The sequence below is a fragment of the Solanum lycopersicum genome, chromosome 2, assembly GCF_036512215.1.
Source record: "Solanum lycopersicum chromosome 2, SLM_r2.1".
In the NCBI taxonomy this organism is placed as follows: Eukaryota; Viridiplantae; Streptophyta; class Magnoliopsida; order Solanales; family Solanaceae; genus Solanum; species Solanum lycopersicum.
Genome location: NC_090801.1, coordinates 54,076,029 through 54,090,661, shown reverse-complemented (window position 1 = coordinate 54,090,661; position 14,633 = coordinate 54,076,029). Strand labels below are relative to the sequence as shown.

The window sequence follows — 14,633 nt, the reverse complement described above, 5'->3', positions numbered from 1 at the left end:
TATAAAAAGAGGGGAGCAATCACTCTACATTTCTACTTATAATGCAATAAATTACAGGGATTTGATTCATGTGTTGTCATCAATATTTTAGACATTTGACCATTTAAATAAATAGCGATAACGAAACGAGAGAATTTAAATATTAAACGAGTTGAACGAATTAAATAAAATTAAATGAAATATCTAATTTCTTTATGTTTAAATACAAATTTAAAATGTATTTAGTAATAAGCAACATAAATATCTAATTTTTTACTAAGAGTTAAATTTGCTTACAAATCATGTCAAACATTTGAATTGTTTAACAAAGTAAATAATCTTTTTAGATATAATAAACTTAAACCTAAACTCTTATTTAAAAGAAAAATATTATTTAATAAATAAAAATTGACGAATAAAAGAATTTTACACTGTTTTTAAATCAAGTAGAATTTTTGGCCCAGTTGTACTCATTTGAATTTCTTATAAAAAAGCTACAATTTGCTATAATTACCACTTGCGACTAACATTATGCATTAATTATGTGAGTTGACTTTGAGTTTGTATAATTAGTCACGTTTGTATATGCATAATTCACTCGAATATACAAATATATATATATGTATAATATACAATTATTTAGCCTATATATGTAGAATTCACCTCTCTTCTACTCTCTGCCCTCTCTCATTCGCATCTCTCCTCCCTCTCCCAATCTCACTCACCTCTCTCCTCTCTCAATCTCGTTTGTCATATATACAAATACATATGTATGATATATAATTATTTATACATATATAATTCACTTTTCTCCCACTCTTTTCCCCCTCTCTCCTCTCTCGGTCTCGCTCGCCTCTCTCTTTTATATAACATGTAGCTACGAGTTGTAATTATTAAACTATAGTTATAAAAAATAATTAAATTATTTTTAAGTAATTGTATGTAAAAGTTCCTAAAAAAACGTAAATTGTGAGGCGGTTCGAGTCCATGGGGAGAGAAAGGGGTAAATAGCTAAGTTGATTGACCCGACAACCCGATTAAACCAGGCGATCCCAAGTCAACAGTTCAATCCATCCGACGCCGTTTGAAGACAAATTATGAATCAATGAAGAGAGCAAAGAGTGTAGAGTAGATCCGATTTCGAGGAGAGAGAAAGGAGAAATTATCGACGCCGATGGAGACGATGGCGGATGCTGAGCCAGCGAAGGCGAAGCCTCGACCAATCATCCGCCTTGGACTCTTCCTTATCTCCCATAGTTTCATCGTTAGGTTTACTCACTTACTCTTTCTGTATCTAAACTTCATACACTTTTTTTTTGAAGTAGTAAATTAAGCATATGAATGAAAGGTTTAAAAGTTTTAAGTTATTCACTGATTAATCTTGCATTTTGGTATGTATTCAGTGTGGCTTGCTGCGCAGCTGGGATTTTTGCTCTATTGCTTTTGCCTATTCTCGCTAAGAACACTTACATTTCCGAAAATGCCCTCATGCCTGGTTAGTTCTCTTGCTATTCCTCATTTTTATGCAGTCAAAGCACAAGTTGTCTCTTCAGAATCTCAAAGTTCACTAATGTTAGATCATGAAAAATGTATACTGTAGCTTGTCGTTATGGGATTGAGTTTTTGTAATATGAGTTGGAATAAAGTTCAATTATTCAGTTTTAGAATGAATAGGGTTGAATAGAGTAGAGCGACTGTAGAGGATTGCATAGCCGAACAACTAATGTAGGATTGATTTGTAGTTGATTGATTGATTGATAGAAAGCTAGTTTTATGCTTACCTTGTAAAATTTCCTTGTCCTTTCTATGAATGTCCAACTCTAGTGATTACTGCTATAAAAATTCTCCCCCTTAACCTCGGTTTGGACTGTCATTTTGCAGGTTCTGCTAGTCCCATGCTGTCGAATGATGATGTTTCACGGGCTAGAATGTTTGTGAACAAGGTCGTTAGCTTTGATTTCAATACTGATAGCTCAAGCATGTATGTACTTTTCTCAACATTATTTATGCCAAATATCTTCCCTTCATGTGTTCATGTTGCTTTCTTCTAATGTAGCTGATATCCTTAGAAGAAACTAGTTGACAAATGATAATTGAATATTCTTTACTTGCTGACGAGATTTTCTAATAAAATTATGATGTCCTTAATTTGGTGAGAAGTGTACACTTTCATCATCTCATGTAGGAGAACTCTTTCAAGATGATCACATGATAAGGAACTTCCTTTTCTATTTTTACTATTTTGGCGGGGAAAGCTAGATATAGCAAAGAGTCTACGTGGTTTCCTTTACGTATTTTTGTGCCCTAAATAGCATTGTGCAATTAAGGTTCTGACTGTTTGCACCCTCGTTTCTTACGTCTTCTTCTCCTTATTTGATAATGGAGCAAACAGAATCTTCAGACAATAACTTTATAGGAAGCTTTTCACCAACATAAACCACTGTACATACATTGAGGTGTCTAAGGGGGAGTAGGAAGAGTTTATTTGAGATCAGTAGTACCTTTGTAAGTCGTTTTTTGTTTACCTGTACTTTTGACAGCCTAATTCTACTCTATATCTACATGTATATCTAAATCATTCCTTTGTTTCATGGATGTAGAGGCATCCAAGATTTGGTAGCACAGCATATAACGGATTTGGGCGGTGAAGTTAATTTCCACAGGTTCCTACCTCAAGTGAATAAGTTTAACCCCCTGCATTTTTTCTCCAGTCCTGATCAAGGAATAGCTCAGGAGAATTATACTTGTTCATCATATGGTATCAATACAGTTGGATTTATAAGAGCTCCACGTGGTGATGGGAAGGAGGCTATTGTATTGGTGACCCCTTATAATTCCGTTAAGACCAGCATGGGCGAGGCTTTATCACTAGGTATTGCATACTCAATTTTCTCCCTGCTCACTCGAGTGACGTGGCTAGCTAAAGATATCATATGGCTTGCTGCGGATTCACAGCACGGGGAATATGCCGCAGTTGCTGCGTGGCTAAGAGAGTATCACACACCATCATTTGATGGTTCTGGAAGAAGTCTATTTGAATCAAATGCAAGTCCAACAACAGGAAGAAAGAGACCCAATGATTTTCTACGTGCTGGCACAATGGCGGCTGCCCTTGTCATAAAGGTTACAGATGGCAGTGAGAAAGCAGAAAGAGATGTTCTCAATTTATATGCTGAAGCATCCAATGGACAGATGCCAAACCTCGATCTGATCAATGTTGTGAACTATTTGGCTGTAAATGGGCAACGATTAAGGGTGAAGGTTGAGAAATTAGGGTCTTTGTTGGACTCTTGGTGGTTGAGAAGTCTGGCTGAACTGTTTTACAAACTGGGCACAGTGGCTAGAAGTTTGAATCCCCAATGGAACTTTGGTATTTCTGTTGCAGAATATATTGAAGGCTCTGCTACACTTGCTAGCTCATTATATAATCAGGTATATACTTCAAAACGACACTTATTTGTTAACACCTAAAAAGTAACACTTTTACTGGTACATGCTTTCAAAACATCCCATCCCCCCAAACCCTCCAGAAAACAGAATTGTGTGTCCTTCCAGTTGATGGAGTCTACAAGTTTTAGTCACAAAAAACATTTCAAAATTAGAAAAATTTGTCTTTGTACATCTGAACGTTAGGTAAGTTACTCTGTTGGATTTCTGATCATATGTTGCAACTGTTACTTTATTTTAGGCACTGGGTGTTCCCACAGGTCCTCATGGTGTTTTTCGAGATTATCAAGTTGATGCCATTACTATGGAGATCTCAGCAAAACATGTAGCGAACTACAAAAATCGACCAAACGAGTTACTTTTGCAAGGTGGCAGGTCGGTACTCAATTCCCTTCTCTCCCCCAGTGTTATTATAAGCTACCTCCTAGTGACAAAAAGCATGCAAACCGCAGGATTATTGCTACATGGGTGAATCCATTTTGCTTTAAGAGAAGTATGCATTTAGTCCATAATGATCCGAATTACCATTCTAAACAAGAAAAGGTGGATTCTTCAAATCTCAGTTTAAAGATTAAAAACTAAAGGAGGGAATGACATTTTTCTATTTGAGTACTAGGATTCATCTCTCACGTTATCTTTGTTGTCCTCTTATTCATCTAGTGTTTGTAACAATTTATTCTTTTACCACTCATGTTCCTCTACTTCTTTCAATTTACTTGTTTTTTCCTTCAAATTTTTGACTTTCTTTTTCATCCAATGTGCAAGTCCTTTTCTGCTGCTACTTTGAGTTTCAGGGCTTCTCTTCTTCTTCCCCCCCTACCCCACAACTTTTTATTAGATTGCAATCTTATATGAAATTGAGTGTGGCAAATTAATTCTTTATGGTTAATTAATTGAAAATGAAAACTCAGCTGTGATTGATGTCATCTTTTGACAGCTTTTTGAAATCATATGTAAGGTGTTCATTGAGGAGTTGGAATAAATATTGTCATTTTCGTATGTTGGAGGTTTAATGAGTTAGTAACATTAATTTCAACTTAATTATAACAAATACTGTTAATATTTAATGTTTGCATCACTCTGAAGAAGCGTGTTCTTTTCTTACCAATTTTAACGTTTAACCCTCACAAAATGTTCAATGTTATCTTACTTTCTGTGGATAAACCTTATTTTTTCTGGGTTTATTTAAAGTTTTTTGAAAGGACAAAAGTTGACTCATCAAGTAAAAATAGAAGGACAAAATGGGATAAGGAATGCTATAACTAGAGAGGGATGGTCATTTTAGGGCATCCCCTGAACAGAAAAGGGAGGGCCAATTTGGAATGCTAGAAGTGGTTTTTTGTTTGCTAATAATTGTAAATCCCCCCCCCCCCCCAACCAACCAACCAATCCATATATTGTATTAATAGCACATCTAATTTGTCTTTCAAAATTTCTTGTCTTGTTGCAGATTGGTTGAAGGAGTGATCCGTTCTGTAAATAACCTGCTTGAGAAGTTTCACCAGTCATTTTTTCTTTATCTTTTGACATCTCCGAATAAATTTGTGTCAGTTGGAGTCTACATGATACCATTTGCCTTGCTTGTTGCTCCTCTTCCAATGGTCGCGGCTTCTCTTTTCACTGATTCTACCAGAAGGATTTCTGGGATGGAAACAAAGGTTGCATCTTCTCCAGCTTCTTCTGATATACCAGCCATCTCATTTCGATCCTGGAGATGGCTTCATGCAGCGAAGACCGTGTTTATTGTCCACTTTTGGGGTGCCGTTGTAACATTACTTCCACATTTTCTGTCTCTAGTACAAGATTCATCACCTCTAACTAACCTCTTAAGCTGGATTATCCTTTCAGCATTCACCCTCTTAATCTTGCAAGCGATTCTGGGTTCCTCCTTTTCTCTTCTACACATGAACCGAACTCAAGGAATGGAATGGACTCTTTTGAAATCAGTCACAATTGCTGCTGCCTGTACTGGACTTTGCATAATGTCAGTCATAAACTTTGCAACTGCAGAACTCGGCGCACTCATGCTGGTCCCTATGTGTTTAATGACTAGACCCTTGATGCTCGATGCTAAAGCTAAAACGTTGAAGTCTTTTATTAGGGCGGCGTGCAATATAGTGTTAATATTTCTGGTTTTTCCTCCTGTAGCTTATTATTTGTGGAAAGGAGCTTTAGTAGGTGTTGAGAATGCAAGAGTTGGTGACTTTTGGAACTGGGTTGAGTCTCTTTGGACATGGAACAGTGCCACATACATATACATGTGTATGGTTCACCTTCCATGCTGGGTTTTGTGTGTTCATACATTATTGTATCCTTGTTGATACACTGCAATATTCCTTTCTTTTTGTATTTGTATACTAGCAAAATGGAACTGGGAGTACATTTGTGGATCCATCATCGTCTTTGTCTTCGTTTCTTTACGAGTATTTGGCTTCTCATACTGTTAACAGAATACATAATCATCACCTCATCTAATGTTCCAGGAGAAGGAATTGTTTCAACTTGCAAGAAAATTATTTCAATAATAGGAGTAATAATTAAACTTTTGAATATGTTAAAAATTAAAATTGTTACACTAATATTTTCATATTAATCATAGGGATGAGTCTGGTGACTCTAATGAGATGTTACCTCATGTGTCACTTAACTAAGGGTGATTTTGTTAGAAAACCGCTTAATTTTATTTCATAATTCAAAAGTCATCTCAAACATATTTAGTTGAGTTTTCATTAAATTTTAAACAATTTTTTAAGGAATAAAAATGATAACCATTTTAGTTATTTTAATGACTCAATGCGCAAAAGAATATAGTATTTGACTCTTTTACTTTACCTTTGTTTCCTCCCAAATTATTCTCTATTTTTAAATAATTGAAATTGTATTTTTTTAGTTGATACAGTTAAATTATTTTATTTTTTTGAAAAAAAAAACATATCATCTTAATGTTAAAAAGTGGAACCCAAAAATATTACACCTCTGCGCAGTTGTCCAATTCCAAAATTTTAAATATTTTAAAGTATATAACATGGAGTATTATTTATTTGAAACGACTCATAAATTAAGGAGTAATTTCCTTAGATTATCAGTCATGTTTTAGAAATTACCTAGAAATATTATTTATATTTATTTTAGGACTACAATATTATCCAACTTTACCTATTTTCTTCAAAATATATTTGACACAAAAAATACATTCTCTCTCTCCTACTAGGATGTCATGTCACATTATTCATTTTTTTTTTATTAAAAGTTTTTAAGTTTTTTTTGAACAACCCATATATTATATTCAACAAAAAAAAATTAAATAAGGAACTTATATGAGCTCCTCTGATTCTTCAAAAAAAAAAATATGTGACTTCCTCTGGTTCTTTAAGAAATAAATTAACGAATTTTTGTAAGGAACTGTCTCCTAGGAGATTGTATACCCTTGATGTCAACCAAAGAAATCGCCACAAGCTAAAATTCAAGTTTTCTTTTGATTCTTTTATTTTTGAAGTATAAATTGTGAAATAATTTGAATACTTCACATGATAATCGAGTAAATTTCTTAAAATTTAGGGGGTTTTGCTTGCTTATTTTTGAATCAGATATTTCCTTTGTTTGAATCTGCCTAAGCTTTGAACAAATTTTATAGTTTGCGTAAAATCCTTTTTTTTAATTATGAACAAGAAACGTTTGATTTTTTGCCGTTATTAAGCAACAAATGTTTAGATTTTGTGGAAAAATTAATGTTCCTAATATCTATTTTATCTCTAAATATCCAACTAAATTTATTGTCTTCTTCATCAGTTTTAAGGAACTAGTTTAATTTTTTCCTCTATAGCAAAACTAAAATCTAATATAGATATAACAGAAAATACTCGTAAATAAAATATAGAATAAAGATTTTCGTTGTAAAATTGAAGCAACTAGATTTTCATAGAAAATGAATTAATGGTCTCTTATAGATACATTAAAATTAAACAAGTTATCATTTAAAGAATTAGAAAATTATTATTAATAAACTAAAATATGTGACACGACATCCTAATAGGAGAAAGAATATACTTTTTGTATCATGTATATATTTTGAAGAAAATAAATAAAATTGAATCATAAAACAAACATAAATAATATTCCTAAATAATTTTTCAAACACGAGCGAGGAAAACTAAAGTTTCCGCCAACGAGTTGAATTGTTTTACTTTAAAAACATTGGGAAACGTGTTATTGTGTTCAGTGTTCACACTTGACTAACAATGGAGTAGACAACTAATTATTCCATAGGATTCCTATTATACTTTTCCCTTGGATTCCTCTTCGATTTCAAAATGTATTATTCCTCTGATCTTATTTATTTTTCGTTCTTATTAAAAATACATAATTTTTAATTTTATTATTTTATTAAATTAGCATATAAACGATATATAACTAGTGTCATAATCCATATAATCATTTAGTTTGTCTATGTTAATCAAACTTTGAAAAAACTTGATCAAACATTAATTGTTACTTTTTAAATATTTTGATCAAACATATAGAACTATTTCTCACCTTTTTTTTTAAGAAAAAAACATAACCGAACAAACTATTAATATTCCTGCCATAAATTTAAAAAGCTTTAACATTATATGTCGAGTTAATTAAGATTACATAAATGGCAACAAAAAATAATTAAATTCGTACGACTAATTTAATGGATGAGAAGGAAAGATGAGGTCCAATAATTGATGTTTATCTTTGTGTGTGTGCTTGAAAATCAAACTTAATTATGTTAGCCAATCAATAAGAATCTTAATCCTTGTATGTTTACTAAAAGTTAGTAATATAGTTTACATATTTGAGTAGATGTGTTACTATATCTGTATACTGTTAATTGTTATAATTTGTAAAAATATTTTATCACACATATCTTTATTATATCAATATGTAAAATATTGTAATTTAGGGTATTTTTAATTTTATTATCTATTTTACTATTTAAATATAGTGTTATCTATTTTTTTAGACAATCAACTCCAAATGAATTATCTATAATATTATATTATTATTTTTATTTCATTCTTATTTTCTTATTTCATAATATAAAACATTTTTTCTTTTTGAGAATAATTTTTCTATAATCTTTATGTAATACAAAATTTTATTTTATTTTTCAAATTCTTCATTTAATATAAAATTATATTTTATTCTAAAACATAAATTGCGATAAATATTATCTACAATGCATATTAACGAACAATTTAAATAAAAGTGAAAGCATTGATAAAATATAATTGCATCATAAATATTGTATTACATGAAATTTATTTTAAATCTTACATAAATACTCAACTTTCAAGACTATTACATTACTCTCATAAATGTTCTATTAATGTATTACGGAGTTAAAATGAGCATTTTTGTCCTTATTTTTATGTGTAGCTAAATTTTTTTTGTATACATTAACAATTTCATCTTGTATCCAATATTTCGTGTACTAATTTACTTTTCATATTCCATTTGAACTATTGAATAAAATGTTTTCATGCTATCTAAAAAGTGTAGTTTAATAATTTATCACAATAACATAAAAAAAAATTATTTAAATTATCATGTAAATTTTGTGCATACTTCATAATGAAAAAAATTATAATCTAAATTACATATTTAAAATGACCAAAAAGTTTAAAAATCAATAATATATTTTAGATATTATATTACTTAGAAAATAATTATAAATATTAGAGACTTAATTAATAATATTATTCAAATAACTTTAAGTTACATATTTAAAGTGACTATTTCTTTTAAAAAATAAAATTAAAAATGATTAATTTGGTGAAAGTAGTAACTTGTTAATTGTTATATTGCATTAGAAAATAATTACAAATGATAGAGATTAAATTAGTAAACACAATAGAAATAATATTATAATAATGGGAAAATGCACAAGTACCCCCTCAACCTATGCTCGAAATCTCAAAGACACACTTATATTATAGTAAGGTCCTATTACTCCCATCAAAAAGTAAAACAGAGAGGTGAATAGTAATTCTCCAAATTTGGAAAATTACTATTCACTTCTCTATAATTGAAGAATAGAGAGTTAAATAGAGAATGGTTGGATCATTCTCTATTTTACTCTCTAAATATAGGGAATGAAGAGTAAAATAGTGATGGGTTGGAGATGGTCTTATAATACTTTTCGTGTAGTTTTTGAAATTTATTTATTTTTGCTTAAAATATTGAATTAACGTAATGTAATTTAACTTTAAAAATTAATCAATTTGACTTTAGAAAAATGTAACATAATAACTAAAAACGGACGGAGGAAGTAATTAATATATATCTTTGAATAAGACACAAGTACCTCTTAAACTGTAATCTAAATGTGAGACACACCCGTACTTAACTAAGGTCACATTAGCTCCTCTAAGCTAATTTGATATAGAATAAATACACCACAAACACTGACATGACATAGAGAGTGTGTACACTCTCTTAAAAACAAATTATGGGTACATAAATTGGACACATGACATTTTTTTATTAGTAATTTTATAATTAGTTAGTACACATATATTAAAAATTATGTGTATTTAAAAAAATTAATTTAAAAGTGTCCTTTAATTTTAATGTATTAATGTTTTATTTGATTTTCTGCACTTATCATGATATCAATTAAAAATTAACTTATTTTAAATACAATATCACGAAAATAAAATTTTTTAATCTTTTAAAAAAGAATTAAAAAATTTCTTTTTCTTTTTGTAAATTAAAATATGTTTTAAAAAAAGAAATTTAAAAAATATTTACACATATCGTGTGTACAAACATTACTAATTTAGATGGTTGAAAAAGCAATATTAGCACAAACTATGAAAAATGAATTCAGAAGTAATAATATCCTAGATAAAATCAAATATATCTTTAGAATTTTGATTATAGCTAGATCGATATTTGTGCATTTATTCCTATATTTTTCTTCATTTATTGGCTAATAAATCAGTGTCCCTACACCAAACACAGATAATGATTGATCAAATAAACTACTCTTACTTGTTTATGGAATTGAGATGTATTAAACTACTCTTTAGGTCTTCATTTAGGTTAGTCAAAGTAATCATTCAATTAGAGGTTGTTCGAGATGGTTGATTAGAGTTACCTACCTATTAAAATTAATAATGTATGAATTAATTATTTATGTATTAAGTTTTTTGTCTTTTATTTTCTTTGTTCTAATTTAGGTAGGATTATTTGTATGATTATAAATTATTTATTAGAGTCGTAGTGACGAAATAAGACAGTAGTAATGCGATAAAAATTTTATGTCCTATTTAGCTGTCAATTTTGAGATAATTTATTCTATCATTTATATTATAGTGATTGGGATAAGTTATTCATATACATAGTAAAATCTAGAATTTTTTTTAAAGTTAATCTTTTTAAATTATAAAAAGGAGTGATTTTTTTAGAGATAGATTAAAAGAAATATGGTTGACATATTGAAATAATTTTTTTAAAAAAATATATACATTTCTTCGTAACTTATTCAATATTAATTGTGCGGGTAAATTGATATAGAAAAATTCAATAAGTGTATAATCATTTATTTGTTTTTATTTTTATCTGGTGTTAGCCCAATTAATTTGAATTCATATCAAATAGGATCTTAGAGAATGACACTCCAATCAAGAATTTCTATACACACAATGCCTGAAACAAGACTTTTAACTAAGGAAAATTTAAATCTGATTACTGAATCAATGTCAGTATCTAAACTTTATGTTTAAAATGCTCATTTGGATTCTATCTGGATTATTTTAAAAGTTGATCAAATCTATTTTAAAATATTTTTTATTTTAAAGAATATTTGGTAAATTTAAAAATAACTTTAAAATGTTAGAGACCAAAAAGTTGTTCTCTTGAACTCTTTCTACTTATTATTTATATAGCATAAAATTATTGAAGTTTAACTTTTAAAACCTATTTTTTTGGCCAATCATTCAAGTCTCTCATCTATAGATGCAGAATAAATTAGAGTTGTCTTTTTTTTGTGTGTTTAAAGATAAGATTTAAAAAGAGTGGCATAATAGAGATAGTTCTGTGTGCATGCATTGGTGCTCCCAACGAGGTAACAATTCACACTTATCCTAAACTAGCACTCTTCATTTTAATTAAATGGTAAAACTTATTCGTATTATGTATTTATATCAGTTTAATATATGTATGTCATGTGTTTAAATTTATAATTTATTTTATTTAATTTTAATTAATTGATATTTATTTTAATTTATTAAATTATATAATAATAATAAAAGTTACATTATTTAAATATAAATATCCATAAGTTTTTTCCTTAGTTGGTGAATAAATAGTTTCTATTTTATTACTCTAATCTAATTTTAGTATCATTTTCTACAATTGACTTCTTCGTAATTACCTATTCAAGGTTATGTTTATCGAAAGGGTTCAATTTTAATTTCTTTAGCCTAAATATTATGTGTATTGTAAAATGGTAGAACTAATAAGGGCCATTCTTCATATTTTGAATTTCTTAAATAAAATTGTCTTTGCTACTAATACAATTTATATATGTTGATTATATTACTACTGTTAACATTTTTAAATTAAAGGACCTAAAATTAAACAATGTTTTAGTCAATCTGACAAAGTTAGGTGTACTATTACAGATTATGAATTTTGCTTTGCTAAACTTCTCTAATCCCTATGATACTTTCTTTAATCTTTATCTTTAGCTGAATTAATTAGCACCTTTCAGTATGAGAAGGCAAGTTTCATACACTAATTAATTAGCTGGTCATGCACACAAAGGTATCTACTCTAACTCACTTTAATTAGGTAAATTTGGCAATACATTAACAATCCCATTTGAACATACCATGTAAAAATAAATCTTTTAAGTCATACCTCGATAATCGAATAAAGATAAATTTTATCAAGCGATGTAGTGCAGTGAATGAAAATGTTACTTCTTTAATGAGATAATTTAGATTTAAGCGCTGGGTATAAAACTTCTTTTTTATTAGGAAGCGTTTTTCTCTGAATAGAGCCGTCCTAATTCTTATACAACGCAACTTTAAAATAATCGATCTTTAATATGAGTATCGAATTCGGAAAGAGAAAAAAAAAAGGGAAACTTTTTCTTTGTGACAAAAGTGGTGTGCATTAATTTCAATGAGTAACATTTTTTATTTTATAGTTACCCCACATAGGATTCTCTTCTCCATTATGCATGTGTTTGTCTTTTAATTACGATTGAGGTATTTTAACGAGGAGAAGTTGGATTTGCCAATATGTATTTCAGGTGTTGTAGGGACATATAAACATATTAAAAAGTGGGACACATACAAAGACTACATTGAAATGATACAAAAAAGTACTTGGGTGCCAAGGAAAGCAATACTCTTTTTTTCCCTTTTTACAATATCCTTTCCCAAAGAGAGAAAAAAGAGATTCTCCGTCTCAGTTTATATAGCATCATCTTAATTTAATAAGTTAATTTATTATCATTTATGTTGATTTGATAGTATAATTTTTGACTTATCCCCTTTAGAATATAACAGTTAAATAACTCCTTACAATTCAAGATTAGTTGAAAAGTTTAAAGTTAAGAAATACAAACAACGTAACAACATAGTCAATATAATCAATAAAGTAAGATATAAGGAACAGAGGCGTATCTAGAGGGGGTGTAGTGGATTCACGTGAACCCATACTCCCCTTTCTAAATCATATATAATCGTGTTATATTTTTTAAAAAATATTTAAATATAGATATGTGAACCCATGTTTAAAGTATAATATATTAATCAGAGAAAAAATTATGTATTTTAATCTCATTAAAATAGAAGAAGTCAAGGAAGTACTATATTGGATTTTTACATTTTCTTTGCTAACAACTCTCATATTAATTATTCTTTTTTAACTCCTTTTGCATTTTTTTTTCTTTAAATCTTTGATAGTTAGAGTAGTATACTCTCAAAAATATGAATCAGTAGTTGAAAAGTGTTGAACAAAGTGCATTACAATTTTTTTTTAATTTCTTTGTAAATTTTCATATTAAAGTAGGTATACCAAGTTATCAACTTTTTGAATTGGGACTCTATGATTCTAGCTCTTATCTTTAAAGTTTATTGACTTATTACTTATAAAATTATGTTAATATATTCAATATAATAATTGTCTCATTAATAAAAGTATTTAAAAAAAACATTTATACAAAGATATTAAGTTGTAATTTACATCTAGAAATTTAGAAAAATAAATAAATACAGATAAAGTTTATTTTGATTTTAGGCCTCTAATAAAAATTTTGCTTTAGGCCTCGAGTTATGCTGAGCCTCCCCTGATATCAATACAACGATGTTTGAGTGCACCTGTCTTTTTGAGTAACATCTCTCCAAGTGATTACCAGTTACATTTTTGACGTTTCAACTAATTTTGCTTTTGTTTCTTCCTTTAATCTTTCAAAATTTTCAACTGTGGTACATTAAAAATTTCTAAAAAAAATTAGCACTATAAATTATTTATATAATTAAATCAAATGCTTATATTAAAATTTAAAAGTAGCAGTACTATATATTTTGAACCTATAATTTTTTTTTAAACTTTTATGATTCATATTAAGAATCTAAAAGTCAAAATCAATCAAATTTATATTTAAGATACATTTTTTCGTTATTATACACACATTTAATTGAAACTCTAGATACGGCACTATTGAGAAAAGATAAAATAAATGCAAACCTACTAAATAGAAAGACTGTTTACGATAAAAAACTAAAACTTTTATTATATAATATAGCCAATAACATGTTTTTATAATTATAAAAATATTTTTGGTATGTGCTGAAAAAGTGCAACTTCATTGGAGAAAAAGAGATGATTTAATTTTTGGGATTGGTCAGTGAATTTGTTAGTGAAGACAGCATCTGTGCAGTGGTTTGCAGCCATGAAAAAAATATTTTACCTTTAGTTAATTAATTTACATGTATTTGGCTACTTTTGTTTGTTTTTTTTTCCTTCCATACACGTGCATCTGCTTGATTAGGTTTGAAAAACAGAATTGCAAAATTGAAGTAGGTAAAAAAATAAGAATATTACTAAGCATCCAAATTTGATTCGGTTTATTTGAGTCGAAGATCTAGCAAAATAATCTCAATCTTCACCATTAATAAGATGGTAAAGTTTATACACAATATTTTTTTTTTCAAATTTTATTT

The 14,633-nt window shown here is 28.8% G+C and overlaps 1 protein-coding gene across 1 annotated transcript; it reads left to right on the top strand.

Annotated features, from left to right (window-relative positions):
- The first annotated feature begins 993 nt into the window (after window positions 1-993).
- On the top strand, window positions 994-5,818 carry LOC101256836 (uncharacterized). Its single transcript, XM_004233276.4, has 6 exons — window positions 994-1,248; window positions 1,383-1,474; window positions 1,861-1,960; window positions 2,580-3,411; window positions 3,668-3,801; window positions 4,877-5,818. Exons 1-6 carry the CDS (start codon window positions 1,154-1,156, stop codon window positions 5,745-5,747), a joined length of 2,124 nt encoding a protein of 707 aa, XP_004233324.1. The 5' UTR covers window positions 994-1,153; the 3' UTR covers window positions 5,748-5,818.
- Window positions 5,819-14,633: the final 8,815 nt, after the last annotated feature.

Coding starts and splice junctions, on each gene's coding strand:
- LOC101256836 (XM_004233276.4), top strand. CDS start 1,154: ATGGAGACGATGGCGGATGCTGAGCCAGCGAAGGCGAAGCCTCGACCA. Junction 1,961..2,579: donor AATACTGATAGCTCAAGCAT/GTATGTACTTTT, acceptor TCATGGATGTAG/AGGCATCCAAGATTTGGTAG. Junction 3,412..3,667: donor CTAGCTCATTATATAATCAG/GTATATACTTCA, acceptor ACTTTATTTTAG/GCACTGGGTGTTCCCACAGG.